At 41.3% G+C, this 27,473-nt stretch overlaps 1 protein-coding gene across 6 annotated transcripts in view; it reads left to right on the forward strand.

Annotated features, from left to right (window-relative positions):
• The window catches only part of UBE3D (ubiquitin protein ligase E3D), a 581,163-nt gene that overhangs the window by 137,342 nt on the left and 416,348 nt on the right, over positions 1-27,473 (forward strand). The window contains exon 10 of one of the 6 annotated variants that reach the window (XM_021091918.2): positions 16,072-16,713. The exons of 4 other annotated variants lie outside the window; for them this stretch is intronic. In XM_021091918.2, the coding sequence (XP_020947577.1) occupies positions 16,072-16,092 (21 nt within the window). In that variant the 3' untranslated portion in view covers positions 16,093-16,713. Of the gene's footprint in view, positions 1-16,071; positions 16,714-27,473 lie in introns of those variants that run through there. One more of the 6 variants, XM_021091912.2, reaches the window with a different exon arrangement.

Consider the following 27,473-nt stretch of genomic DNA (forward strand, 5'->3'; position numbering starts at 1 on the left):
CTAGGGCTCTTGAGAAAGGAATGAGATTGTGTACACTTTGCTCATACAGGCTCTGGGTTATTCCGAAACCATGACTGAGGGACTCCCAACCCAGTCCACTATCCTTTTCCATTTTCTCACACCTTAGAAAGATGATTTCAGAGAAAATTTGGAGGACTTTTTTTAAAATATTTTTTGAAGAAAAATTGTTTTATCCCCGAATCAGTGAAAAATAGAGAACATTTTTCAGAAGTGCTTATAGACCTTATCTTTAAATATACCAAATGGAATAGTTCTGAGAACACAGAGGACTCAGTGGAATACTTGTTTATGCTCACAGCCTTCCAGCAACTTAAGTGAGTTAAAGACACCTAAAACAATAGATGAATTTCAAAACTTTCTCCATTTCCTATCGAAATGTAGTGGTTCTTTTTTTCCTCTCATGGCTTTCCAGTCCTTACTCTGCACCAATCAGAATTTATGTTTCCACATCTCAAATCAGAACTTCTTTAGTACTGAAAGCATTATTTTGCAGTTTGTTGTCAAGGACCCGTTGATATTTAATATTAATTTCGCAGCTCAACCAGTCATAATTTCAGAGCCATTTAGGTAGGTGGAGGGAAGCTTCTGGGCTGAATGAGCTTCCCAGGTCATCAGCGTAGGGATGAGATTGCTGCCTTGGGGCCAGTCACTGACGTTGCAGCATCTCATACAACCCTTTACGGGTGGGCAAAGAAACTAAGGTGGGGCCTGGTAAATAGATGTATTTCCCTGTTGCCCCTGGGAAATAGATGTGCTCATCTTCCTAAGCCAGGAAACTTCCTTGAGCTATTAATTGTCCTGGTGGTGACTTGCATGGAAGGATGCAAGTTCTTTGCTCCATCAGTGACGTCATCTCATAGACCTTGCACTTCAGCAGAAAGATAACTGGCCGAGGGAACTCCCAGTAAACCCTAGAGGCCAGCATTTTAAGGCATTTAGCTGATTTTAAAGGTTGCTGCTATTTCCCAACAAAATGTAGTTGAGCATTGGTCATCTCCAAGTGTTCTATGTCTGAGTAGCCAGAAAAGTCCAGTCCACCTTGTAATACACTAATGATTGAGTGGTTATAGGTCATATTTAGGTCCATTCATCCATTCGCACTGATTAATGAATGATTAATGAATGATAATAGGTCATATTTAGGTCCATCCATCCATTCACACTGATTAATGAATAAATGATAGACTGTTCTATCATGATAAGTTGGATGTATTTGGGGAAAGCCTGTATATTGTAAATTCAGCCAAAATTGTCTCATGTATTAAAGGCCCATGGCTTAGTCAGTGGAATTTCTATGGAATGACTCGTGTCACTAACCAAGGATATGCTGGTTTGGACCCTTCAGAGTGATGATGCCTGTTACACACCTTCAGAGACACCCCTCCCTATACAATCCTCCCCATGGCCTCTGGGCTCGGAAGTTACTTTTCTGGTAGCAGGTTGTATTTTACACTAAGCCATCTACATTATTCTCTTTGCAAACACTGTAGCTTTGCAGTTTTTTCTTCAGATGCAGTGTCTGCAGTTTCAGTACCTGTCCTTGGTAGGTATTATTGGTATAAGGTAGTAAAAGCAAAAGAAAGCCTTATGTAAGCCTCAGAGCTTTGATATACACCATCAGCCATTCGTACTTCTTCCTTTAAAAATAATTAAAGAAGCATGAATTTATTCATGAACAGCAGAGAAGATGCATCTGTAACAATACTTCAAACACATGAAACATTCATGTGTAGTTATAATAATAATCATCTCTTCCAGTTATTGAGGGCCTCGTCAGTTCCAGGGCCTGCCATTGATGTCCTTTGTCACCAGTCCCCACAGCCACCGGCGGGCAGAACTGGAGGGAGGGGAGCCTCTCAGCTCAGAGGAGTCAGGGGAGGGATTCAGTTCACCTTTCCCCTAGCCCAGAGCTTGCCTCTGCTCTGCCACAGCTTCTAGCCGGATATGGAGTACCACCTTCTCACACCCAGGTGCTTCTCTTTCTCTCTGTTTCACATGCTCTGCTTCAGCTTTCCAGCCTTTCCATATCAGCTAGACATCACCTGGCTGCACTTTCCGAGTTTACACCTGATTTCCTCTGGCTTCTTGTGGAGCTTAGATGGCAGGTATAAAACTTACCGCTCTGAACTCTGGGAGCCCTTAATGACAACGTGCTCTTTTCTGTTCCCAGACCCTGAGCTGCTCTTGACTTGGAAACATTCCACTGACAGTTCTGTCTGCAAGAGCCCCTCTTTGTTTTCCATATGGCTTAAAGCAGAAAGAAAAAAAAAATTGAGAAGTATTGTCCTCAGTGTGCCCCCTTACATAAGTATTTATTTTAATTTTATTTTGTAGTTTTAAAATCCTCGTGCTCCTCCTTCAAAATAAATAGATTAAGGAGTTCCGTGGTGGCTTAGTGGATTAAGGATCTGGCATTGTCACTGCTGTGGCACGGGTTTGATCCCCAGCCCAGGAACGTCTGAATGCTGCAGGCACAGCCAAAGATAAAAAATTTTTAAATAAATAAATAAATAGATTCATTATAGTTTTATGAGCCCTGTTCATTTCCAGCAACTCCAAATAACAGGCTTATGAAATAATGGTATTTATTTTAAAATGGATACATTAGCATGCTTTCCTTTTTAGAAGTGTGTGGGTCTTTAAATATTATATTTTCAGAGTAATGTCTAAGTAGGAGGTAGCTAGAGAAAATAAGCATCTGGTTACAATTTGATCCCTTTGTCACTGGGCCTTAAGAGTTATTTGATTATTCCAAGTCATAGCTAACTTGTGCCAGTGTAACTTACCCTGCTTTCTGAACTTACAGACAAAAATTCCTTTCTGAGATTTCAGGCCAATTCCTCATCTATGCTGTTGGCTTTCCTCACTCACCAGAAGCTTTCCCTTCTAATCAGAGAATGATTTTCTCTTTACAGGAAGGGCTTTAATTTGCCCTTCTGTCTTTCTCCTCCTTATGTCTAACCCCAAAGAAGTAATCTTTCTTCATAAAAAAATAGAGTGACTGCTTCATTCCAACCACCACTAAATCTGGCTTAAAATTGGAATACTATGGATTCTTTCTTCAACTGAAGTTACTATAGCAATTATCTCCTGCCATAATTAGATGGAAGGGAACTCTGTTCATGGGATGAATACTAGGTTGAGAAACAAAGACCTGATTGCAGACCCAGCCTTGTTACCAGCTTAACAACAGCTATAACAGTGAGCAAGTTACTCAACTCTGAACTTTGATTCCTCATTTATAATTTAGGGACAATTAAATGAAATGTTGAATTCAAGTGGATTTTGCAAGGATTTAGTAAGATGAGACCACTTAATTTCTGGCACTGGCACTTAATTTCTTCACTGCATAAAAAAACATATTAGCATTTCCTTAAAGATCCTATACAAACTACTAAAAATTTAACCCCCCTGTTGGTAGGTTAAGGAAAATAAAAAAGGACGCAAATTCACAATTGTGAATTCAATTTACAAGAAAGACAATTATCCAACAAACATTGGGGAGAATGTTTAAACTCATAGCAATTAAATACAAAAAGCGTTGAGACATTTCCTTTCGTTAAATTGTCACTAATTAAAAAAAACAGAAACCGGATGCTGGTAGCATTACCAATTGGTACAGCTCATTGGAAAAAATATGCATCAAATTATATTAATATTCATACCTTTCAATCTAGCAATTCCATTTCGGGGAGTCTATCCTAAGGGAATATTCTAAAATATTGAAAAAATGCATGAACATGATAATCATTTCATTATCACTTTTGATCTTAACAAACCAGGGAACAACTTAAGCTCGTAAATGGATTAAGTTATGATGGACTATTTTGCAGCTATTAAAACAAGAAAAAGACTTTCTGAGCAGTACCTAAAAATGTTTGTGATATAAAAATACTCCTGTTGTAGCTCAGGGGTTACAAACCCAGCTGGTATCCATGAGGATGTGGGTTCAATCCCTGGCCTCACTCAGTGAGTTAAGGATCCAGCATTGCCGTGAGCTGTGGTATAGGCCAGCAGCTGTAGCTCCAATTTGACCCCTAGCCTGGGAACTTCCATATGCCACAGGTGCAGCCCTTAAAAAAAAAAAAAAAAAAAAAAATTGTGGTATAAAACATATGCACATGTGATAATCAATATGGGAAAAATGCATCTTATATGGAAGGAGTTCCCTTTATGATGCAATGGCAGTGAATCCAACTAGTATCCATGAGGATGCCGGTTTAATCCCTGGCATCACTCAGTGGGTTAAGGATCCTGCGTTGCTATGAGCTGTGGTATAGGTTGCAGATGCAGCTCAGATCCTGCCTTGCTGTGACTGGCATAGCCCTGCAGCCATAGCGCTGATTCGACTCCTAGCCTGGGAACCTCCATATGCCACAGCTGCGGCCCTAAAAAAGAAAAAAAAAACTATATGGAAATAGGCCCAAATGATAACTATATTAGGGTATTATAGCATATGTTTCTTTTTTCTTATTTCCCCAAGTCTTTGGTAAGGTACTGTTACATTTAAGATTAAAATTAGTTTTTATCAAATTATATTCAGTCTGAAAAAAAGCATATTTGTAAAGTACCTTTTGTGTTTCTAAAAACTTTGCCTATAGCACTTTGGGTTTTTAAAAAAATGCCCAAATCTTTTCCTACTTTTTATTCTCTCCAGGGCAATAAAAAAGCAAAAAAAAAAAAAAAAATGTGCTTCATGGACTATTTAGAGGAAGTGCTTCACCAATATAACCTAAGATTTAAAGTGCTATTGTGTGTAACCTAAGCATTTAATGCTGGGCTGTCAGCCCAAGCCGTGTTTCACGGTAGCCACCTGCTGCAGGACTCATTCCAAAATTAACTTACTAGCATATTGGGTCATTCCACTGAGGAAAATAGGATCGCAGTGATATATTAACCAAAACATCAACTTGAACAAGACTTTGAATAATGCATCTCAGAGGTACCCGAGAGGCAGCTCGATTGGAGTAAGCGCAACAAGGTCACTTGCAAAGAAAGTATTGTGGCATTATTTCAGTTGAAATATTATTTCAGCTTATTGACATAATTGTAGAATCACTCAGAGTTGTAAGGAAGAGTGTGAAACATCATGTGTACACTTGGCCCAGTTTCCCCTAGAGGTAAATGTTTTATAAAGCTGAGGTGCCAGGCTGTTGACATGACATGGTAGGTCCTCCTTCTTACTCAGATTGCCCTGGTTTTATTTGTACCCCTTTGCACGTGTGCAAATGTGTGAAGTTCTATGGAATTGTATATCTGTGTATGTTTGTGCATCCACCACCATCGAGACACTAAACAGGAGTTCCCATCATGGCTTAGTGGTTAACGAACCTGACCAGCATCCGTGAGGATGCAGGTTCCGTCCCTGGCCTCGCTCATTGGGTTGAGGATCCAGTGTTGCCGTGAGCTGTGGTGTAGGTCACAGATGTGGCTCGGATCCCACCTTGCTGTGGCTGTGGCGTAGGACGGAGGCTACAGTTCTGATTGGACTGCTAGCCTGGGAACTTCCATATGCCGAGGATGATATAAAAAGATTAAAAAAAAAAAAAAGACACTAAACAGTCCATCAGCACAAGGATCCCCTTGTTGCCCTTTTATCATCACAACCTCCCTCCCCTCCCCACCATCCCTGACCCCTGGTCGCCACCACCTTGTCCAATATTTGTGACATTTTGTTATTTTGAAAGTGCTATATCAACAAAACTATACAGAACTACACTTCTGAGCTTGGCGTAATTCTCTGGAGAATCTTTCAAGTTGTTGAATGTGTCAACAGTCCACTGCTTGTTGTTGCTGAGTTAGTATTCCCTGGTGTGGGTGTTCCGCTGCTGAATATTCATCTGGGCTGAATCCAGTTTGGGGCTATTAAAATAATGCTGTTATGAACATTCATGTCCAGGTGTTTGTGTGAGCGTAATGTTTTCATTTCTCTGGAATAAATGTCCAAGAGTGCAACTGCTGGGACATATAGTAATTACATGTTCAGTTATCGAAGAAAATGGGAGTTTCCTTGTGGCACAGAGGGTTAAGGAGCCAGTGTTGTCATTGCAATGGCTCGAGTCACTGTTGTGGTGCAGGTTTGATCCCTGGCCTGCAAACTTCCACATGCTGTGGGTGTGGCCAAAAATTTATTTATTTGTTTGCTTATTTATTTATTTATTTATTGTTTTTTAGGGCTGCAACTGTGGCATATGGAAGTTCCCAGGCTAGGGGTCGAATTGGAGCTGCAGCTACTGGCCTATATAACCAGACCACACAATGCAGGATCCCAGCCGTGTCTGTGAGCTGTACCACAGCTCACAACAATGCCAGATCCTTAACCCACTGAGCAATGCCAGGGATTGAACCTGCATCCTCATGGATACTAGTCGGGTTTGTAACCCACTGAGCCACAGCGGGAACTCCATGGCCAAAAATTAAAAAAAAATAAAACTGCCCAACTGTTTTCTAGTGTGTCTATACCATTTTATAGACATATCCCCAGCAATGTATGGGAGAATTTTTCTTTGCCAGCTTCTTTTGAAGTCAAATCTGTGATAGTTTTCTTTAACCAAACTAACCAAATAATTTTGCTAAAGAGATCCATGTTGAATAACTAGATTTAGAAAAGAAAACTACATCAGAGCATAGAAGAAGCTTCTGATAGAAGCTCCTCTATCCCAGCACCCCCTCCCCCAAATTACTCACTTAACTCTTAATAGTCTGTCTTTACACAGTGGGTCTGTTTGAGAGATTGGGCCCCTTCAGGCTCTAGGTAACTCATGAAAAGGACTCCGCTCTCCTTTTGTAGATGTGGGGCCCAGTTTCCTGTATCAATATCAGGAGTGGTCTGGGTGTAATTTGTTTCTGCTTCCCTTGTTTTATCATCTTCTAAAAGAAAACATGTTTCTGTAAAGGATTTTTTGCACACCCTAGACCAGCATCTTCACTTTGCACTGGCCAGAGACAAAGGCACTGGGGTAGAAAACCTGTGTCTGAGTCGTTCCTCTAATTCACTATGTCACTTAAATGCATCTATTACTGTCTCTAAGTTTGCTCAGCTGTGTGAAATGCTCTCCAACTCTAGCATAATCTGTCCCCTGGAAAACCTGAAAGACACTCTGTGCCTGGCCCCGCCCCTAGAGTTTCTGGTTGAGCAGGTCTAGGATGGAGCAGGAGAAATTGCCCAACAGGTTCCCAGATGCTGCCAATGAGGCTGGTCCAGAGACAAACTCCCTGAGAGCCCAGGCCAGTTGGTGCTCAAGTGCTCTCTGGGCCCAACCATTAATGACATTCCCCTCCCCTACCAGCTCTTACCCCCACTCCAAACCCCTTGGGTTTGCTTTCTAGTAGAATAAGTTATGCATTTGTCCTTTTCTTTTTAATAGTGAGAATATAATGCAGCCATGAAAAATGTCATAGAAGAATATTCACTGTCAAGGGAAAATGACCACAATATATTATTAGGCTAAAAAGAAGCTACATATTACAAAACAGTATATACAGAAATGTCAAGTTACATAGAAAATAAATATAAAAATATCTATCTAAAATGTTAACAGTAAATATCTCTGAAGAATAGAGTTGCAGAAATCTGATTTTCCTCTTTCTATGCATTTCTGTTTTCTAATTTTGTCAGTGACTAATAGAGTTATTAAAACAGAAAATTACAAGGAGCAATACAGGTCTCGATGGCTCTAAGTTTTGGTAATCACAGTAAAGAATGTGTTAAATACCCACCAGTGCAAATAAGGCTTTTCAGGTCTAAGGTAAAATTGGCCGGTTTGCAGAGGCAGCTGTGACCGTCCTTGGCCCTTTTCCTAAGAATTGTGGTAGACCACCTTGTGTTGTTCCTTAGTCAAGGAACTCTCCTTCTGTACTCATGCACTTGAATGGCCCCGAGCCCAGGACCACTCATTATAGCATCTCGTTACTGCCTGCAAGGCGTTTCCCAGGGACTTGTCCACTGTTGACTGGTGGGATCCATGTGCAAACTGGGCCCTCCTCCATCCATGACAATGGGTTGCAAAGTCTCTTATGTGGGTGAAGCAAATTTCTCCTTTGGTTGCATCTCCATTAGAGATGTTAATATTTTTAGCTAAAATAGAAAATTTTAAACATCACTGAAGTAAATCTCTTTAGATGTCAGGAACCTGTTATCTGCTATGGAAAGCTGTTTTGTTCCCCATGTGGGTTCATGTCCCCTCCTGGAATTTTTTTTTTAATTCCCTTTTTTTCAATTTAATTTTTGTTTTATATTGGAGTATAGTGGATTTACAATGTTGTGTTAATTTCAGGTGTACAGCAAAGTGAATCAATCATAGATATACACATATCCATTCTTTTTCAGAGTCTTTTCTCATACAGGTTATGAAGAGTAGTGGGTAGAGTTCCCTGTGCTAAATAGCAGGTCTTGTCCTGGAATTTCTAACTGTATTCATGTCCCAGGTACCTTGTCTTCAACACCCGTGCTTCTCAGTGTCAAGATAGATCAGAGTGAGCATGGCTGCCTTCAGGTATTATTTATTAAAATGCTTTTGCTGCTAAGGATTTTAGTGAACTGCTGCTACAGAAAAATACTCTGTTTCTGGGCTCTGGTAACTCCATTTTTTAATAAACCTGTTTAAGCAGAGGCATGTTGCCCATAGAGCATGGTGGTTTTCAATACATCACTCCTGTCCAGAGCTGCAGTGGTGTACTGTTCCTTTCTGCCAAGTTCCCTCATATTCCACAGGCATGAGAAATTAAAAGAACCTTTTGATTTATGACTGACAATACATTTATTGCAGAAGCACTGTCTTATTCTACATTGTTTAATACCCACCTATATTGGTATCATAACATGATTTCCTTTAACATATATGCTTTGTGCTTCAGAAAATATATTTTTTATGTAACACCTAAAGACTGTTGCCATATAAACGCTTGCCCCACGGGTTTGCCATTGTGAGCAAAGTTCCTGGGTTTGCCTTATATAACTGGGAGCTTGGGCGATTGCATCAGGACGGCTTGCTCACTGTGGTGCTGCTATAATAGCACTACCCAACGCCAGCAGTGTTTCCACAACCTGCTTCCTCTGAAAGGAGTGCTGAGAAGCTTATGTCTAGAACTTTCTTGCTTGGTTGAAGAACGGGCTGAAGACCCAGAAACTACTACGTGTGTCCACATATACAGCCCCAGCTGGAGAGGAAGAGGCGTGGGTCCTCCTTCTTCCACTCAAAAAGGAGTGCTAAGAAGCTTACATCTAGAATTTTCTGCTTGGTTCAAGAATAGGCTCAAGACCCAGAAACTGAGGCATGTGTCCATGTGTTCAGTTCCGGCTGGAGAGGAAGAGGCGTAGGTCCTCCTTCTTCCACTCACACCTCTCTTTTCTGGTATAATCTACTGCCGGTTGCTAGAAAACATAGCTGTGCTTCTGTCACTGGTGCCAGTAGATGAAAATCACGAGGGTTTTTTCTTTTTTTTTTTTTTTTTTTTTTTTTTTTGGCTTTTTAGGGCTGCACCCATGGCATACAGAAGTTCCCAGGCTAGGGGTTGAATTGGAGCTTCGGAGCTGCAGTTGCCGGACTGTACCACAGCCACAGCAACGCAGGATCTGAGCCTCGTCTGAGATCTACACCACAGCCCATGGCAATGTAGGATCCCCGACCCACTGAGCGAGGCCAGGGATCAAACCTGCATCCTCATGGATACCAGTCAGATTCATTTCCCCTGAGCCGCAACAGGAACTCCCCCAGATCACAAGCTTTTGCCACACAGTCTGTAAATTATCCTAGTGCCTCCATCCATGGCTTAAAGAAAATACAAGGTAGGGAGTTCCCATCGTGGTTCAGCGGTTAATGAATCCGACTAGGAACCATGAGGTTGCAGGTTCGATCCCTGGCCTTGCTCAGTGGGTTAAGGATCTGGCGTTGCCGTGAGCTGTGGTGTAGGACGCAGACACGGCTCGGATCCCACGTTGCTGTGACTCTGGCATAGGCCAGCGGCTATAGCTCCGATTTAACCCCTAGCCTGGGAACCCCCATATGCCACAGGAAGCGGCCCAAGAAATGGCAAAAAGACAAAAAAAAAAAAAAAAAGAAAAAAGAAAATACAAGGTAAAGGTTTAAGTCACTTGACAGACACTGATCTTACTTGCTCTGTTCCTATAACGGGTCTTCCAGAATTAATGATGAAACGCTGGTATTGGGAAGCTGCACTGGTGTTTGCTTCGTCTAGAATCTCTGACCCCAAGGAAGCGTGCACGTTATCCTTGTCATTTTAGAGGGACAGGATCTTCTTCCTCATTGTATTGCTTCTCACATCTTTGGTCCTTTGTTCCAGTGTTTTTGCTAGCAGGGTCATTTTGCAAAGCCAGCATCTTTTAGTGGGAAAAAGTGTCTGCCACCCTGGACCAGGCCAGGTTTTACAGCCTCTCCTTGACAACACAATATTGATGTTTAGAGTAATAACTAGCTCATTCAGACTACTGCCTCCCAAGTCTCAATTTCTTTCATAATCCCAGAGTAGTCTTTTTTCCTGCCAAGTAGGTGTTAGGCATCCATCTTAAACTTTTTCCACCCTGTTAAAACCATCTCATTACTTGACTGTCTCTCCCACTCACATGTTGGTGTCACGGGGGAATGTCTTCTCAGAGTGGTCTGTGAGTCACTGGCACATAGACGGCACTTAATCACTGAATGAACTGAATGAAAGAAGCCGGCCTGCCAGCCCAGGGAGAGAAAAGTCTCATATACTCTTAATTCAGCTCAGAACATTGAGGCCAGATATCATCAACACAGGCCTAAGTGATGCTGAGTTAGCAAGTTAGTAAACTTTCTGTAACCGCATCATTATTTCAGATGTCAAGTGCAGATAATAAATTGCTTGAAAAAGTCGTCTTCTTTTATTATTTTTATACTTACATTTATCGTGTATATTTTGCAAATGAAGTTCGACCCTCAAAAATGGATTTTGTAATATAAAATACAAGCTCTTTTCCATGCCATAAAGGGATTTTTAACTCGGAACATAACTTTTTGTTGTTGTTGTTGTTTTTTGCCTTTTTATCTTTTCAGGGTCGCACTCGCAGGATACGGAGGTTCCCAGGCTAGGGGTCAAATTGGAGCTACAGCTGCTGGCCTACACCCAGCCACAGCAATGCCAGATCTGAGCCACGTCTGTGAACTACACCATAGCTCACAGCAATGCCGGATCCTTAACCCAAGCAAGGCCAGGAATCGAACCCAAAACCACATCGTTCCTAGTTGGATTCGTTTCCACTGCTCCATGACAGGAACTCACAGAACTTAACTTTGAACGTGAACTATACCTAGACAAAAATATGTATTTAAGGCATAGTTTTATATATATATATTTTTTAAGTCTATAGTACCCTTTAAAAGCAACATTTGTGAGGAGTTACCTGGTAGTCTGGTGGTTGTGGCACTTTCAACACTGCAGCCTGGGTTCAATCTCTGGTCTGGGAAGCTGCTGCCTGCTACCAAAAAAAAAAAAAAAAAAAAAAAGGAACATATGTGTATGGCTATGCTACTTATTCTAAAGAGACTTTTCTGACCTTCACTATTATGAAACTCACATTTTCCCAGTATTTTTGAGTTTAATCTATCTTGTTTAGCACACCTCAAAGCATTTATGTAGCTTTATTTTTAATGCTAATTTTATCGTGTGCAGCCTGCCTTGACAGCATGTCTTTTTACTGATTGAAATTCCACCTCTATGTTGAGGAACAGAATGTAATAGTATAATTTTGTTAACTAGGATAAAAAGAACCTTCAGAAGTATTTAGCCTAGGAGGCAACTGTACGGAAGCACTATAATCTTAACATTTGGTCAGCTATTACAGCAGCTCGGCCCTGTTTATTGTAGTTTAAGAAGATTGTTTTTAGATGGTGATTCAAAGCAGAGATGTTATTTTTAGACATTTCACTCTCTCTCTGCCTTTCCATCCCTAAGTGTCCAAATTCAGGTGCAGGCAACAGTTAGGCTGAAAACCTTACAGCCAACCCCAAAGAGCCCTTTTTCCTCCCCAGCTTCTAATAATTATTTATACTTTTGTAACTATATATTCTGGAAGTGTAACAACAGACCCTGAAGCTGTAGCTGTACTCATAGACTCTGAAATGCTTTAAAACTTTTACTTTTGGGACTAAAACTAAAAAGATGAAATACAGAGATTTTTTTTTTCTCAGCATAGTGGAACAAAATAAAATTATCCTCTCTTAAAATAAATGGCAGTTAGGGAAAGCAGTTTTTCCTGTCATGGATTAAAAGCTGAGGAACACAGAATCAGCCCTTGAAATACGTTAACTCACAGTGTCTTAAATTTTAAAAAGCTAAAATGCACGCTACAGTACCTCTTCCCAAGGATGATTACAGTTTCTTGTTATTAAGTCCTGCAAAACACATGGTGTACTTGGCAGGCAGCACTATAAAAATAAAAGATGGGGAGAAAGAGCCATGTTAGATCAGATTTTAAGATCTTTATTTCTTTTTGTTTGTTCGTTTGCTTTTTAGGGCCATACCCACAGCATATGGAGGCTCCCAGGCTAAGGGTCAAATTGGAGCTGGAGCTGCCGGCTTACACCACAGCCACAGCAACTTGGGATCCAAGCCATGTCTGTGATCTACACCACGGCTTATGGCAATGCTGTATCCTTAACGCACTGAGCAAGATCAGGGATCGAAGCCACGTCCTCATGGATACCAGTTGGGTTCATTACCACTGAGCCGCAACAGAAACTCCTAAAATCTTTCTTTTTTGATGAGGGGCGCTCCATTTAGCATTATTTATTTTAATCAGCTCAGATTCTTTTTTTGGGGGGGGCGGTCCCCACAGCATGCAAAAGTTCTTGGTCTAGGTCTTGTGCTGTACCACAGCAGCGACTTCACCCACTGAGTCACCAGCAAACTCCCACAGCTCAGACTCATGTAGTTTTCTCTACCTTGAGTCCATATTCACAGAGATGCAAAAGAAAATGTCTTTGCTCCTTGAGGGGATAATGAAAATCAAAAGTCCCCCAAACCTGTGTGGTTTTCCCTGCATCCTCTGTAAACTTCCAATGGGAAAAGCAGGGATTGCGAATCAAGATTTCTCCCTAACCCCATCATTGCCACTTACTAGCTTTATATCCTGAGCAAGGCACTTAATTTTCTGAGCTTCTGTTTCTTTATTTGTAACAAAGTTTCAAAACACCTGCTTCACCTGAATCACAGGACTATGGAGGCTGAAATGAGTCGAAATAGGACAGTGTTTCGAGTGTCAGATGGGTCCTGTTTTAATTCCCATTTTGCAGACTAGGAAAGGCTGAGAGGCTCACAAGCCTGGGAAAAGTCACAGAGCTGACTCTCAATTCCAGCATTCTTCAGAACTTGTGCTGTTAACATTTTGAGGCTGATAATTCTTTCTTACATGTGGCCGTCCTGTGTGTTATTGGATTTTTAACAGCATCCTTGCCTCTGCCTGCTAGATGCCAATAGCAGCCTCTAAGATATGCCAACTGAAAGTGTCTCCGGACACGGCCAAATGTCCCCTGGGGGGCAGAATTGTGCTAAAGGGAGAACCACTGGCCTCTATGATTCCAGAACCATTTTAGGACAACATTTAGCATTATCAGTGATTCTAAGTACTTCCTGGTTAGAATGCTCCATGACATAACAATTTCCAGAATTGATTTTTTTAATCTTTTTTTATTAGTTTTTTTGTTTTTGTTTTTTGGTTTTTTTTGGGTTTTTTTTTTTTTTTTTTTCGGTCTTTTTAGGGCTGCACATGCTATCATATGGAAATTCCCAGTTGGAGCTGCAGCTGCTGGCCCATGCCACAGCCGCAGCAATGCAGGATCTCAGCTGCATTTGTGACCTACACACCACAGTTCATGGTAATACCAGATCTTTAACCCATTGAGCGAGGTCAGGAATCGAACCTGCATCCTCATGCATACTAGTTGGGTTCATCACAGCTGAGCCACGACAAGAACTCCCAATTTTCAGAATTGAAAAGAGAGAGCTAGTTTTCATCCATCATCTTTCTGTCTCTGAGTATCAGCAGTGACATCTGTCATCTTTAGAGCATCCCTATAAACTGTTCTTGTAGAAGCAGGATCTCCCCACAGGGACACTATCCATAGTGAGCACATCCCTGTAAACTGTTCTTGTAGAAGAGACAGGGACACTATCCACTATCTATAGGAGTCACACTCAGTGACCCCTAGGTCCCCATTCCCACGATGCTATGAGCATTCCCTCCAGGGTCCAGCTGGTCTCTTCAACAGCCCCTTTCCATCAGAATAGTCATGGCTCCTAATCTGTTATCAGCTGAGCAGCTGGCGAGAGAAGCACATGTATTCTCACAACCATTCTCTCATTCAGTCTTTACAGTAAGCCCTTGAGGTTTGCATCAGTCGTCCATGTTTACATCTTATTTAGGAATCTTAACCTCTCTTCTTCGCCTGCTCCTTCAATTTTGGTGTTCTCACTGCAGAGCTTGATAGAGAAACTCAGCAGGAAGTTGATACGGAAACTCAGCGGGGCCCTTGCTCACCAGCACTGTAGGAAGAGTAACAACCTTCTGAATTACTCAACATAAAGCAGATGCCTTCTACCCTGCGTGACTCTTCTTCTTTCTTTCCCCTTAATGGGGATCATTAAATACACGCCTCCTTCAACAGCATTTGGGGACTTAAACACCAACTGTCCAAGAGTGGGATCTCCTTGCTCCTGTTGCTCACTCCCCATCCCTGCAAAAGAGGCCTGGGACAAGCTTTGTGACCCTCTCATGCGTCCCCATCTTTAATCTGCACATTCCACACCCTTCCTGATCCTGGCACCATCCTCAGTTTATCACCTTGAACTTTAAACAGTTATAGTTGACTTTATTATGTTCCTTTCTCTGAGTTTCCATTGCGACTCAGCAGAAACAAACCCAACTGGTATCCATGAGGATAGGGGTTTGATCCCTGGCCTCGCTCAGTGGGTTAAGGATCCAGTGTTGCCGTGAGCTGTGGTGTAGGTCACAGATGTGGCTCAGATCCCGAGTTGCTGTGGCTGGTGTGTAGGCCACCAGCTGCAGCTCCAATTCGACCCCTAGCCTGGGAACTTCCATATGTTGCAGGTGAGGTCCTAAAAAGCAAAAAAATAAAAGAAAAAAATAATAAAAATATTATGTTTGTTTCTCCATTGTCTATTGCTACTGAGAAATTAGATGCATTTGATCTGGGCTTTATTAAACAGTTGGAAAATATTTTGTACCTAAACCTGTATGAATGAACATTGTTCAAAACAACTGAGTTTTAAGATACAGCATTACTGACAAGCAAAATCACTATCACTATAATTGAATGTGATTCAAGCATTGGCATGACCTGAAGAGAGACTGTTGCAGTTAATGATTGTGATGAGGACCTGGAATTGCCCGGGAACTTTGGGATTTGGAAATCTGCTTGTGGAAAATCCAAAGCAGCCATTTGAACCAATGAGAAATAGAACTGGTTTACTTCTCAGCGGTACAACTTTAGTGTCAATTTAAACTTTCATCTCTTTGCCTTTAAAATACATAGGAATTATTTTCATGACTCTGTGTTTCCTTAAAATAGAATGAATTGCAGAGTTCCCTGGTGGCTCAGTAGGTTAAGGATCCAGCATGATCACTGCTCAGGTCCCTGCTATGGTGAAAGTTAGATTCCTAACCTAGGAACTTCTGCATGATGCAGGTGTGGCTTTAAAAAAAGGACTAATTTGGAGTTCCCGTCCTGGCGCAGTGGTTAACGAATCCGACTAGGAACCATGAGGTTGCGGGTTCGGTCCCCGCCCTTGCTCAGTGGGTTAAGGATCCGGTGTTGTCGTGAGCTGTGGTGTAGGTTGCAGACGCGGCTCGGATCCCGCGTTGCTGTGGCTCTGGCATAGGCCAGTGGCTACAGCTCCGATTCAACCCCTAGCCTGGGAACCTCCATATGCCGCAGAAGCGGCCCAAAGAAAATAGAAAAAAAAAAAAAAAAAAAAAAAAAAAAAGGACTAATTTGCTCCTACTATAAAATGGCAATGTCTGCCCCGACTAAGAGTCATTTTTCTTTGCAGACCAGCAAGCATCCTTCCTGACCAGACTCCCCTGATTCAGGTTTGAAGTGCACTCAGCCATTTCATCACATTACATAAGGAAACCACTGTGGGATTTTCTTCCTTTTCCAGGTAGCCTTTTTGAAGATGTAACCATGGGAGCCAACACATTCCTATCCACATCCCGGGCTGCTCTGGAGGCCAGCCATCAGCCCAGCGGGCAGCGGTTGCAGAGACCAGAACCCAGCCACAGATTGAGAACAGGACACTGCAGTTTTGAGTTTACTTGTTTGCATATATTCTCTAACAGAACAGTTAACTTGAAATCTTTGAAAAGCCAAGGCTGTGAAGAAATCATAGAAGCAGGTTGAGAGATAAGTATAGAATTTACACCTCTATTTCCCACCAAGAGGAATATTCAAATATGTCAACACCACCTGAGGAGGTCAAGCTGTGCCGAGAGGGGCTTCATTGGTGGAACTGGATGTTGGCTGCTGTACACCCTAGGACATAAAGCTTCTGAAAACGTCTCAGGTTTGTGTAACAACATTTTTTTAAAATAAAATATGGAACCTTGTGTACTTTATTCAGAAGAGATGCTCAGTAAATAAATATTTGTTGAATGTGTGATTCTCAAATTAAAGGGTTTCCCATTTATGCCAATGGGCATGTGTTCCTTTCATTCTTGATTTCCTTTACCAATTACTGCTGCCAATGAATAAACACATCTCCCCAGCATCGCTTTGCAGAGCTGTCTGGGTCCCGTGTGCCAGAGCAGGGGCGAGAAACCCCAGAGTGAGAATTACAGAGCTGAAGGATCCCATTAGGCACAGGCCCGCTCCTGAGCTTACAAAAAAGGTCTGAGACTTGCCCGTAATCACACAGTGGGAGCCATGCTGGGGCTAGAGCCACTCCTTCAGGAAGACAGGTTCTGGGTTTGCAGCTGTATCTGCTTCTCACCAAGCCTGTTTGTTACCTAACTCAGGTTGGGCTACCCGCTGCTCCCTCAAAAGCTAATACTCAAGAGACAAGTGCTGGTGGGAACAGAAAGCTTGCTTTTTGGGGAAATGTCCAAAAACCAACTCTGAAGATTCTGTTTGACCATGAAAGTTTTTAAAGGGAGAATCCTTTAGCGGGGGAGGGGTTCAATGTCTTGGTTATCTTCCAATGTGTGCAGACTTGCTTCTGACTGGTTGGTGGTGAGGTAACTGGGCAATGCTCCAGGAATCTAGTGCTCAGCCTGAAGTTGCTGTCCTCCCCTGGGGACGAGGCTTTAGTTCTGCAGAAGAGCTCAAAGATACCTTGTGTCTATTCCTTGATGGGAACCAGGATCCTGCCCCAAAGCTGCACTATTGTTTCTCCACTGCTCTCCCTGGTTCCTGCATCCCCTCCCTTCCCTGATTAGCAACTGATTAAACCTGCCCTTTGGAACTCAGGGGAGGTCAAGAAAGCTAAATGAGACCTATTTGCTACAGAGGAGAAATGCGACACAGAAAGGATTTATACCCAGGAGTCCCACAGGGTCCTGCTCCATTTCTTATTGGCGTTGATCCTGCCCTAAAGACCACATCTTTACTGAAAAAGTTTTCTGTGCGCTAATTTCCTAACACCCTTAACCCAGAGGCCACCCCTGGCGTTGTGATCTTGTGAAACTTTCCTGATTTCTTCCACTTTGTACACACAGTTTCGCTCCTAAATGTGTAAGTGCTGGAGAGATGTAGGGATCAGACACCCTCGTTTTCACTCTGCAGGGTCATTTTATTAAGCATAGTTAGAAACCCTGACTAACTATGTTAGTAAGGCCAAATACTAACTCAGGTAGTCAGTGTAGGAGCATGGGTTTAGATGCATTCTTTGATATGACTATTGATTAACATTTGTGGCTTAAAGGCTCCAGGGAGTAACATCCCCACAGGCCTTGTTTACTATAGGAAGTGTACCTACACCCAGATAGACCTTAATCTCTAACCCCCTGTGACTCAGTCTATGGGACAAGAAGGGCAAAGAAACCCAAAGACTTAGGGGACATTTCCACCCCTAAGACCCCATTGGACAAGGACTGATATAGGTAACTGAGTAAGGCCAATGGGACAAAACCACATCTTTCTGGACCCCACATTGGTAAACCCCATTTTATGGGATAAAAACCTCTATAAGACAATAGGGGGAACTCTTCTTCCCCCTCCCAGCTGTCCTGAGAGCTGTTTGCTTTCTTGTAATAAAGACTTTGCTTGCTTGATGCCTATGTGTTCACAAAGTTCATTCTTTGGCTGAGTGAACAAGAACCCGGATTCCGGTAACATCTTTGCGGCATCATTAGTAATCTGTCCAAGACTCACAGCCATAAAGAGAATTGGTTTGACTTCATGTAAAAGCTGCTAAGCTCTCTGACACCTTGCTGATCTGGATGCTTTACATTTCTGTCAGTATACAGTAGGGCTTCTCAACCTGGGCACTACTTACATTTGCAGCCGGATCATTCTTTGTTGTGGGGGACCCATCCTGTGCTATGGAGAGGAAAAGCCTATTTTTCTATGGTCTCCTAGTTCAGTGGCTGGGGCTTGCAAATCAAATGGATAAAAGATGGATTAACAGCAGAAAAATAAAACCAGTTTAATTACATACATCTGCAGAGGTTTCACAAAGAAGTGAGACTCTAGAATGTGGCCAGAGGATTGGGGTTCATTTACCCTCTTAGACTAAACAAAGAAAAGGGAGTTTGGGGTTTCTGGTCAGAGGAAGGCTAGAAGGGGAGGGGAGGAAAGGCTGGTAAATAAGGGTTGTCTTGTTGTGCAGTTAATAGTTTCTCAGATGATAAGAGTTGTCTCCAGGTGTAGCTCTTTCCTGATACAGAGACATCTTTACAAATGGAAATTTCCTTTATATATGTAAATTTCTGTTACAAATGGGGACATTTATATTTTATTTTTAGATAGTTACAGGGAGGTTCAAAAGCTTTTCTCTTGCCTCTGCTGGTTCTCAATTGTCTTTAGCTCAAAATAACCCTCTGCCAAAACAGCATATTTTGGGGTGACATCTTCCGGTGCTCTTCCACGCATTGGAGGGTGTTTTGCGACATCCTTGGCCTCCATCCACCAGATGCCAGTTGTCCCCTCCCCCAACTGTGACAACCAAAAACATCTGCAGATGTGGCCCTAGTGGCTGACATTTGACCCCTGTTGAGAACGAGTCCCTAATAAGGATGAGTCCTGAGAACAAGATTTGGTGGTTGCCTTTGGCGGTACATTGCCAATGACACAGCCACCACAAAACCTGAATGTTTTTCTGGCCCGTAGCCTGGCTTTAGTGTACACTTATAAATGCATGCTACTGGTGTATACCTCTGTGTGAGTTGTGAACTGAAGTTTGGCACTTGCCATCAGCCTCTACGTGGAGTAGAACATGAGCCACTGCAGCTACCAACCCACAGCACCCCTTGAGTGGAGTTCAGACTGGAGACCAGGAGTGAGGCACTCTGCTCTGGGAAAACTGGAAGAACAGGCCTTCAGATAGTCAGATATTTTTAGAAGATTTTCTGTTCCCAATTCTTGCATCTCCTCATATCTAGAAAAATACTAAACTCCTTCGTGGTGATGTATGCTCCTTGTGACTGGTAGTAACCTTCAGGAGATCAGCAACAGACTTCTGTAAAATGTGTGTATGCTGCACCTCTTCCTCACCTTTTCATATCCTGATATTACTCCTGGGGTGGTATTTCAGCCCAGTCTGTAGTTAAGGATAAAGAATGTCACCATCATCTGTGAATGCAGTCACCTCCAAGGGTGAGAGCTGCTGAGTCCTGCAGGCAGTGAAAACTCTGGATGCTGGCTGTGGTTGCGGAGGTGCATATCAAAGGAATGATTTCAGTGAGCCCAGGCCTCTTCCTGTTCCTTGCCCTTTGTTGCAAAAATTCCTATATATCCTAGCTCCTCCCTCACTGCCTCCAAGCAGTTTCTCAGGGCTACCTAACTAGCTTAAGTTCTAATTTTGCCCCAAATAAAACTTAAAGATTGTGTATTTTTCTAGTCGACAGAGTATTTCTTTTTCTTTTTTTCTTTTTTTCCCCCCTCTGTTAATATTTCTTAAGAGTTCAATTTATTTTGATCTCATTGTTGGGCACTGGAATAAATTAGATGAAGCAGAGTTCAACCTGTGCATAAAATAGAATTTCCTTCTGAGATCGTTTTTCTCCCTCCAGAAAAGAAAGAAACCATTACCACACTAATAATGTCTGTTTACCGTCTAATGGTCAAGGTGCTTGTGATTCACAAAATACCTCGACCACTCTGCAAAACCCAGTTTGAAGGGTATTCTGATTTACTGACCTTATCTTTCTAAGTAAAGTCAGGTTAACTCAAGTGCAGTTAGACTTCAACTCTTTCTGGGGTCTTAGTGGGGGCCAAGCCAGTGAGAGGTAAGCCCACCTCCTTTCTGATGGCTGGGGGCGCGGGGGGGGGTGTGTGGCATGTGAGTGGAGTGGCTGGGAGCAAAAGGAGGATGTGTACCCACACGTGCACCACACACAAGACAGACTTCTGTCTACACACTGCAGGTACCACATGTGACATTGCCATATCATCCACCGAAAATCTTGTCATGGTGATGGTTTCAAGCTCTCGCTCTCTCTCTCTCTCTCTCTCTCTCACACACACACACACACACACACACACACACACACAAACACAAGACAGATTTCTGCCTAGACAGTGCAGTTACTACATGTGACATTGCCTCTATCATACCACCTAAAATCTTGTCAGAGTGATGCTTTCAAGCTCAGTAGTTCTCATTTTCTTCCAGGGATGGGAAGGGAGGACCAGCCACCGTTCTAGCCACTGGTAAGGTCTGAGAGTAACATGTCTGAACCTGGGAGAGGCACAGGTGCTGGGGAAAGAAGGGAAACAGGAGCCTCTCTCTTTCTCTTATATACAGAGAAAATTGTGCGCATGTGTGTGTGTGTGTGTGTGTGTGTGTGTGTGTGTGTAAGAGAAAAATCCAACATTGCAGAGATCTAAATTTAGTAAACCACATTAGGGGAGTTAAAGAGACTTGAAACAGGCTGTACAGTTTTAATGTTGGGCCCTGAAAGTCATTGCACATTGGCCTCCTGTGTCTTAGAAATACAGTTCCAGAATCCATTCCATAGCAACCCTAATTAATGGTACAGAGTGTTTTGAGACACTGTTAAGTGGTTACTAAGGACTGGAAGCATAGTAAAATATCACATTTCCAGTCCACTTTTTTATATCTCTAAAAACTTAAATCCCTTAACTGAGTCATGAACAAAGAAGATCAAAGAGCACTGCTCACCTCTAGTCCGACTAGGGTTCAATGGTAACCCACTGCAATCGACAGTGCACTCTGAGAGGAATTCAGGATGAAAAACAGGATGAGGCACTCTGCTCGGATGAATAGCCGCTTTAGATAGATGCATATCTTAGGAAGGATTTTAATGAATCCAGTTTCTTGCATCTTTCCATATGTAGGAAAGCACTAAAAACTTTGAGATATTTGTTCTTTGCTATTAGCAGTAATCTTTTTTTAACTGTAGTATACACATTCTTTTTTTCATATTCTTTTCCATTATGGTTTATCATAGGATATTGAATATAGTTCCCTATGGTATACAGTAGGACCTTGTTGTTTATCCATTCCATATGCAATAGCTTATAATTGCTAACCCCAACATCCCAATCCACCTCTTTCCCAAGCCCTTCCGCCCTTGGCAACCACAGGTCTGTTCTGTGTCTGTGAATCTGTTTCTGTTTTATAGATAGGTTCATTTGTGTCATATTTTAGATTCCACATATAAGTGAAATCATATATTTCTCTTTCTGGCTTACTTCTCTTAGTATGATAATCTCTAGGTCCCTCCATGTTGCTGCAAATAGCTTTATTTCATTCTCTCTCTCTTTTTTTTTTTTTTTTTTTTGCCTGAGTAATATTCCATTGTGTATTTGTACCACATCTTCTTTATTTGTTTCTCTATTGTTGGACACTTAGGTTGCTCCATGTCTTGGCTATTATAAATAATCCTGCAATGAACATTGGGGTGCATGGATCTTTTCAAATTATGGTTTTCTCTGGATAGATGCCTCGGATGGGAATTACTGGATCATATGGTAGTTTAGTTTTGTGAGGGACCTCTATACTGTTCTCCATAGTGGTTGTACCAATTTACATTCCCACTAACAGTGTAGAAGAGTTCCCTTTTCTCCATACCTTCTCTGGCATTTGTTATTTGAAGACTTTTTGATGATGGGCGTTGTGACCAGTGAGGTGGTACCTCATTATGGTTTTGATTTGCATTTCTCTAACAATGAATGATGCTGAGCATCTTTTCATGTGTCTGTTGACCATCTGATTAGCAGCCACCTTTTACCAAGATGTGTGCTTGATTGCAGGTATTCCCTCACCAAAGTCATGTATAAACTGGCTCTGCCTCAGCCTCTCTGGAGCAGTTTCCTTATCGCTGAGAGACTGTCTCCTGGGCTGTAGTCCTCAATAAGACCCTAAAGAAAACGTAAACTCACAATCCTTATGTTGTGTGTTTTTTAATTTATTTATTAAATCACTTATCATTTAAATAAGTGGTTTTGTGAAATTATTCTCACATAGTATAATTACAGTACATAGACCTTATTGAAAACTTCTATTGGCCACCCATTTTGGCAACGAATCTCTGATGTTTGTTCATTTATTTTTGTTTTCTTTTCTTTTTTTATTTTATTATAATGAATTTATTATATTTATAGTTGTACAATGATCATCACAATCCAATTTTATAGGATTTCCATCCCACAATCCCAGCGCATCCCCCACACCCCAAACTGTCTCCTTTGGAAACCTTAAGTTTTTCAAAGTCTATGAGTCAGTATCTGTTCTGCAAAGAAGTTCATTCTGTCCTTTTTTCAGATTCCACATGTCAGTGAAAGCATTTGATGTTGGTGTCTCATTGTCTGACTGACTTCACCTAGCATGATAATTTCGAGGTCCATCCATGTTGCTAAAAATACTGGTATTTTGTTACTTTTAATGGCTGAGTAATATTCCATTGTGTATATGTACCACTTCTTCTTGCCACTCCTCTGTCGATGGACAGTTCGGTTGTTTCCATTTCTTGGCTCTTGCAAATAGTGCTGCAATGAACATTGTGGTACACGTGTCTTTTCGAGTTATGGTTTCTCTGGATAGATGCCCAGGAGTGGGATTGCTGGATCAAATGGTAGTTCTATGTTTAGTTTTCTGAGGCATCTCCACACTGTTTTCCACAGTGGTTGCACCAATTTACAATCCCACCAACAGTGTACTAGGGTTCCTTTTTCTCCACACCCTCTCTAGCACTTATTGTTTATAGACTTTTTGATGATGGCTATTCTGGCTGGTGTAAGGTGGTACCTCATAGTGGTTTTGATTTGCATTTCTCTAATGATGAGTGATGTTGACCTTCTTTTCATGTGTTTCTCGGCCATCTGTATGTCTTCTTTGGAGAATTGTCTGTTTAGCTCTTCTGCCCATTTTTGGATGAGGTTGTTTGTTTTTTTGGTATGGAGCTGCAGAAGGTGTTTATAAATTTTGGAGATGAATCCCTTGTCAGTTGATTCATTTGCAAAGATTTTCTCCCATTCTGTGGGTTGTCTTTTTGTGTTGTTTAGGGTTTCCTTTGCTGTGCAGAAACTTTTCAGTTTGATTAGGTCCCATTTGTTTATTTTTGTTTTTACTGTCATTACTCTAAGAAGTGGATCTGAGAAGATGTTGCTGCCGTTTATGTCAGAGAATGTTTGGCCTATGTTTTCCTCTAAGAGTTTTACAGTGTCTGGTCTTATATCTAGGTCTTTAATCCATCTTGAGTTTATTTTCATGTATGGTGTTAGGGAGTGTTCTCATTTCATTCTTTTCCATGTGGCTGTCCAGTTTTCCCAGCACCACTTATTGAACAGGCTGTGTTTTTTCCAAGATGTTTGTTCATTTAGCATCTATTTACTGAACACCTCCTACATGCTGGGCACAGTTATAGGTACAAGAGATACAATAAAACAATGTTCTTGCCCTCACAAAACTTCCATTCTCATGGAGAAACTGACTATATTTATATTTATATATAAATTATTGTATACATGTAATTATAACATACTGTCATATTAAAAAATCACCAGCAAATCAGAAATATATGTGTCAGAAATTACCGAAAAGTACTTTATCAATTAAACACATTTGTGCATTTTTCCGACCCCGTGATAACAGTGCAAGGCAACTGTAGAAAAGTCTGTTTGGATTCTTATATTTATTTATTCCTCTGCGTTATTCCATCCAGCCAAGGATGTCCTCTCTATAAAGGCTACTGCCTGGGGCACATTGGATAGTTTTATTCTTTACATAATCAACAGAGTGTGTCTGAAATATGTGTTATCATTAGATCTTATTTTGAAGAGATTCAAATGTAGATTAGAGGTGAGGAAAAGCACCCAACAAAGAAAAGAATCCTACGAAGTTGTGAGGGGTGATACCAGATCCCTGGGATGGACCACAATGGCTGGAGGACGCCAAAGTGGCCCCTCCCGGTTAGTATGGCTGGAGAAGATGTCCTCATTTGGATAAGGTTAGATTTGATATGGATATTGACTGATCATTAGGATTTGTAGAGACAGGAAGACAGAGGCACAGGAGGAATAGCATTCGAGATGGTGAGAACATTTGGCTAGATGGGAGGAATTGAGATTGGCTAGTAATGAGATAGAAAAAGAGTTCTTATTATATTGTTGAAGGCATTACATGCCATCATGAAACCAGAGCATCTTCCTTCTGATTTTTCAGGGATTGAGCACAACATGAACCAGAGACGCATTTTTCTTTTGTGCTTCTGAGGGCCTTCTGAGCTCTGGGATTTCACCACAGTGGTCAAGAACAAAGGGGCCCTAGAGCCAGACCACCTCGTTGAAATGTCACCTAGATAATCTTGAGCAAGTTATTAACTTCATCGTTAAAATGGGGTAAAGAAAAAATTAGCATCAGTGTTCCCATGTGGCTCCATGGGTTAAGGATCCAGCGTTGTCACTGCAGTAGCTCAGGTTGCTGCTGGGGCATGGGTTCAGTCCCTGGCCCAAGAACTTCCACATGCCACAAAGGCAGCCAAAATAAATAAATAGATAAATAGATAAAATAATAATAATTAGCATCTATCTCAGAAGGGTTTTTGAATATTACATAGGTTAACACACTCATGGTGTTTAGAAACAGTGCCTGGCACACTGTGTGCCATACATTTTAGCGCTAGTTATTATTCTTTGAATTGGCTGTTCTCTGCCACTCCTCCTCCCCATTGCCCATGAAATTTATCTTCTAAGATTTAAAGCAGGAAGACAACATGATGAAAGTGACACGTTGGAAAAATGAACTGGTAGCAGAGCACCCAGCAGATGGAGAAGAAAAGAAAGATATTCTTGCTTCAGAACAAGAAGAGGCTTGTTTTCAGTTCTAAAAAGCCATCAGTGAACATCTTGACCAAATAACTTTGTCAGTACTTTTTTCTCTTCTGCTCTTAATGCTTTTCCATGGCCCTTAAAAGTACCATAGGATACATACTTTTCCATCTGCAGTCAGCTCTGATCTACCACTGAGCATAAAGTCCATTCTAAGCATTTCATAGACCTTTAAAAAGTTCTTTTTCAGTCTTGTGAGCAAAAAATCTCTTGCAGAAATCTTTAAGAGAGGAAAGGAATCCAGCCCAGAAGTTTTGGATCAGTTCAATTTACCTTTTATATAATCTCCAAAAGTACCAAGAGTACTTTCTCATTGTTCAGTGCCACTGGTTCTCAGGAGAACAAAGCAGAGGCTTCATGGTGAACAATGCTATTTCCTTAAATTCTTAATTCTCTTGTCTATTTTCCCTCTCCCTTATGTTCACCATGATGCTATCGGGTCACAGTAGTAGAGTCTATGAGTACTCAACCAGAAATGCCACAGATGGGAAAGAAATTGTTGAATACATTACTAAATTTACAATAGGTGGGCACTTTTCTTTAGAGAGTAAGTCAGCATATTTTTGAAATTAATTAGGACCTAATATTTGAGTATCCTTCATGTATGCTGTCTATTATAGTCAACTTCTGCATAGACATATGGGGTCAGATAAGCAGGAATAAACCATAGTTCTCTGGTTCTTATCCTCACCTGCTGTTGAAAGCCCTACAACTCCCTGCAAAATTCTCTCTATCTAGGGGGTACTCATATGTATTATCTACAGTCTCTGCCCTGCCCCATCGCATCTGCCATTTTCTTCTTCTTCTTCTTCTTCTTCTTCTTCTTCTTCTTCTTTTTTTACCTAGCATCATTTGGTGCTGGTGATCTCCACTGCTGAGGTGTTTATGATGGGGCTCTTGTGTGTGGCTCTGGTGCCTCATCTTCCTGGTTGCCCCTAATGGTAAAAAGGGTGTAGTCATCTTGGAAACTGGGATGAGCCACTGTTCTTTTGTATAGGGTGCCGAGGCAGGAGAATGTTGAGTCTCTCCAGTTTTTGTTACATGTTGTGACATAAATCCCAAAGGGGTGTTCCCCTACACCCGGTGTCTATCGTGTTTTTAGTAAAAACTGCTTCTCAAATTTTAAAATCTGATGTCCCCATCCCATGGCTAGATTTAAAGACAAATTTTGAGCACCACACATAAAATGCTGCTTTGCAACCAGGCCCGCCTGCAGAATTCTCTCTTTTGAAATGAGTTTCTCTCAGGAAGTTTCTTGGTCCCAGATGATAGCACTATTTGGGTAAATCTGGGACTCCAATACATTTATGTATTTTTGAGTATCCTACCCTTACTGAAGTGTTGTAACATAAGCATTAACCAATTTTTGTTTTAATTTTCAAGCAGTCTTACAGATTTATGAGATTTGTAGCTGTGATTATGGTGAAAATTTATTGAATTCAGCTGATTTTTGCAATTTCATTCCATCTTAGAAAAGCTGTCTTTAAGAAAGACAAGTACTGTATGATATCACTTATATGTGGGACATAAAAAAGTGAAACCTGTAAAAAGCAAAGAGTAAAATGGTGCTTACTAGGGGCTAAAGGCTGGGGGATAAAATTATGGTGTTTTAGGGCACAAACTTATAATGAGCAGTAAAGAAGCCATGGTGACCTAATGCACAGTATAAAATATGGATAATAATATTGTACTATAATTGTATAATGTGATAAATATTGTTACATTGGCAATATTAGAATATAAATGTTTCCAAGTTACACGTTGTATACCTTAACCACATACAATTTTGCACATCAAAATAATCACATTTATTCATTACAAGAAATTTAATAAAGTAAAATCATATGAAAGTTTCAAAAAAAAGAAAAGCTCTATCTTGTTTGTATCTTTAGGTCATTTTATTTTCAAAGAAAATTACTATGAAGCAAAACTGTCATGTAGAGC

This window comes from Sus scrofa, chromosome 1, assembly GCF_054392235.1.
Source record: "Sus scrofa isolate SSC_HxYL_T2T_F1_AM1 chromosome 1, Sscrofa_HxYL_maternal_Yorkshire_Landrace_v2.0, whole genome shotgun sequence".
NCBI lineage: Eukaryota > Metazoa > Chordata > Mammalia > Artiodactyla > Suidae > Sus > Sus scrofa.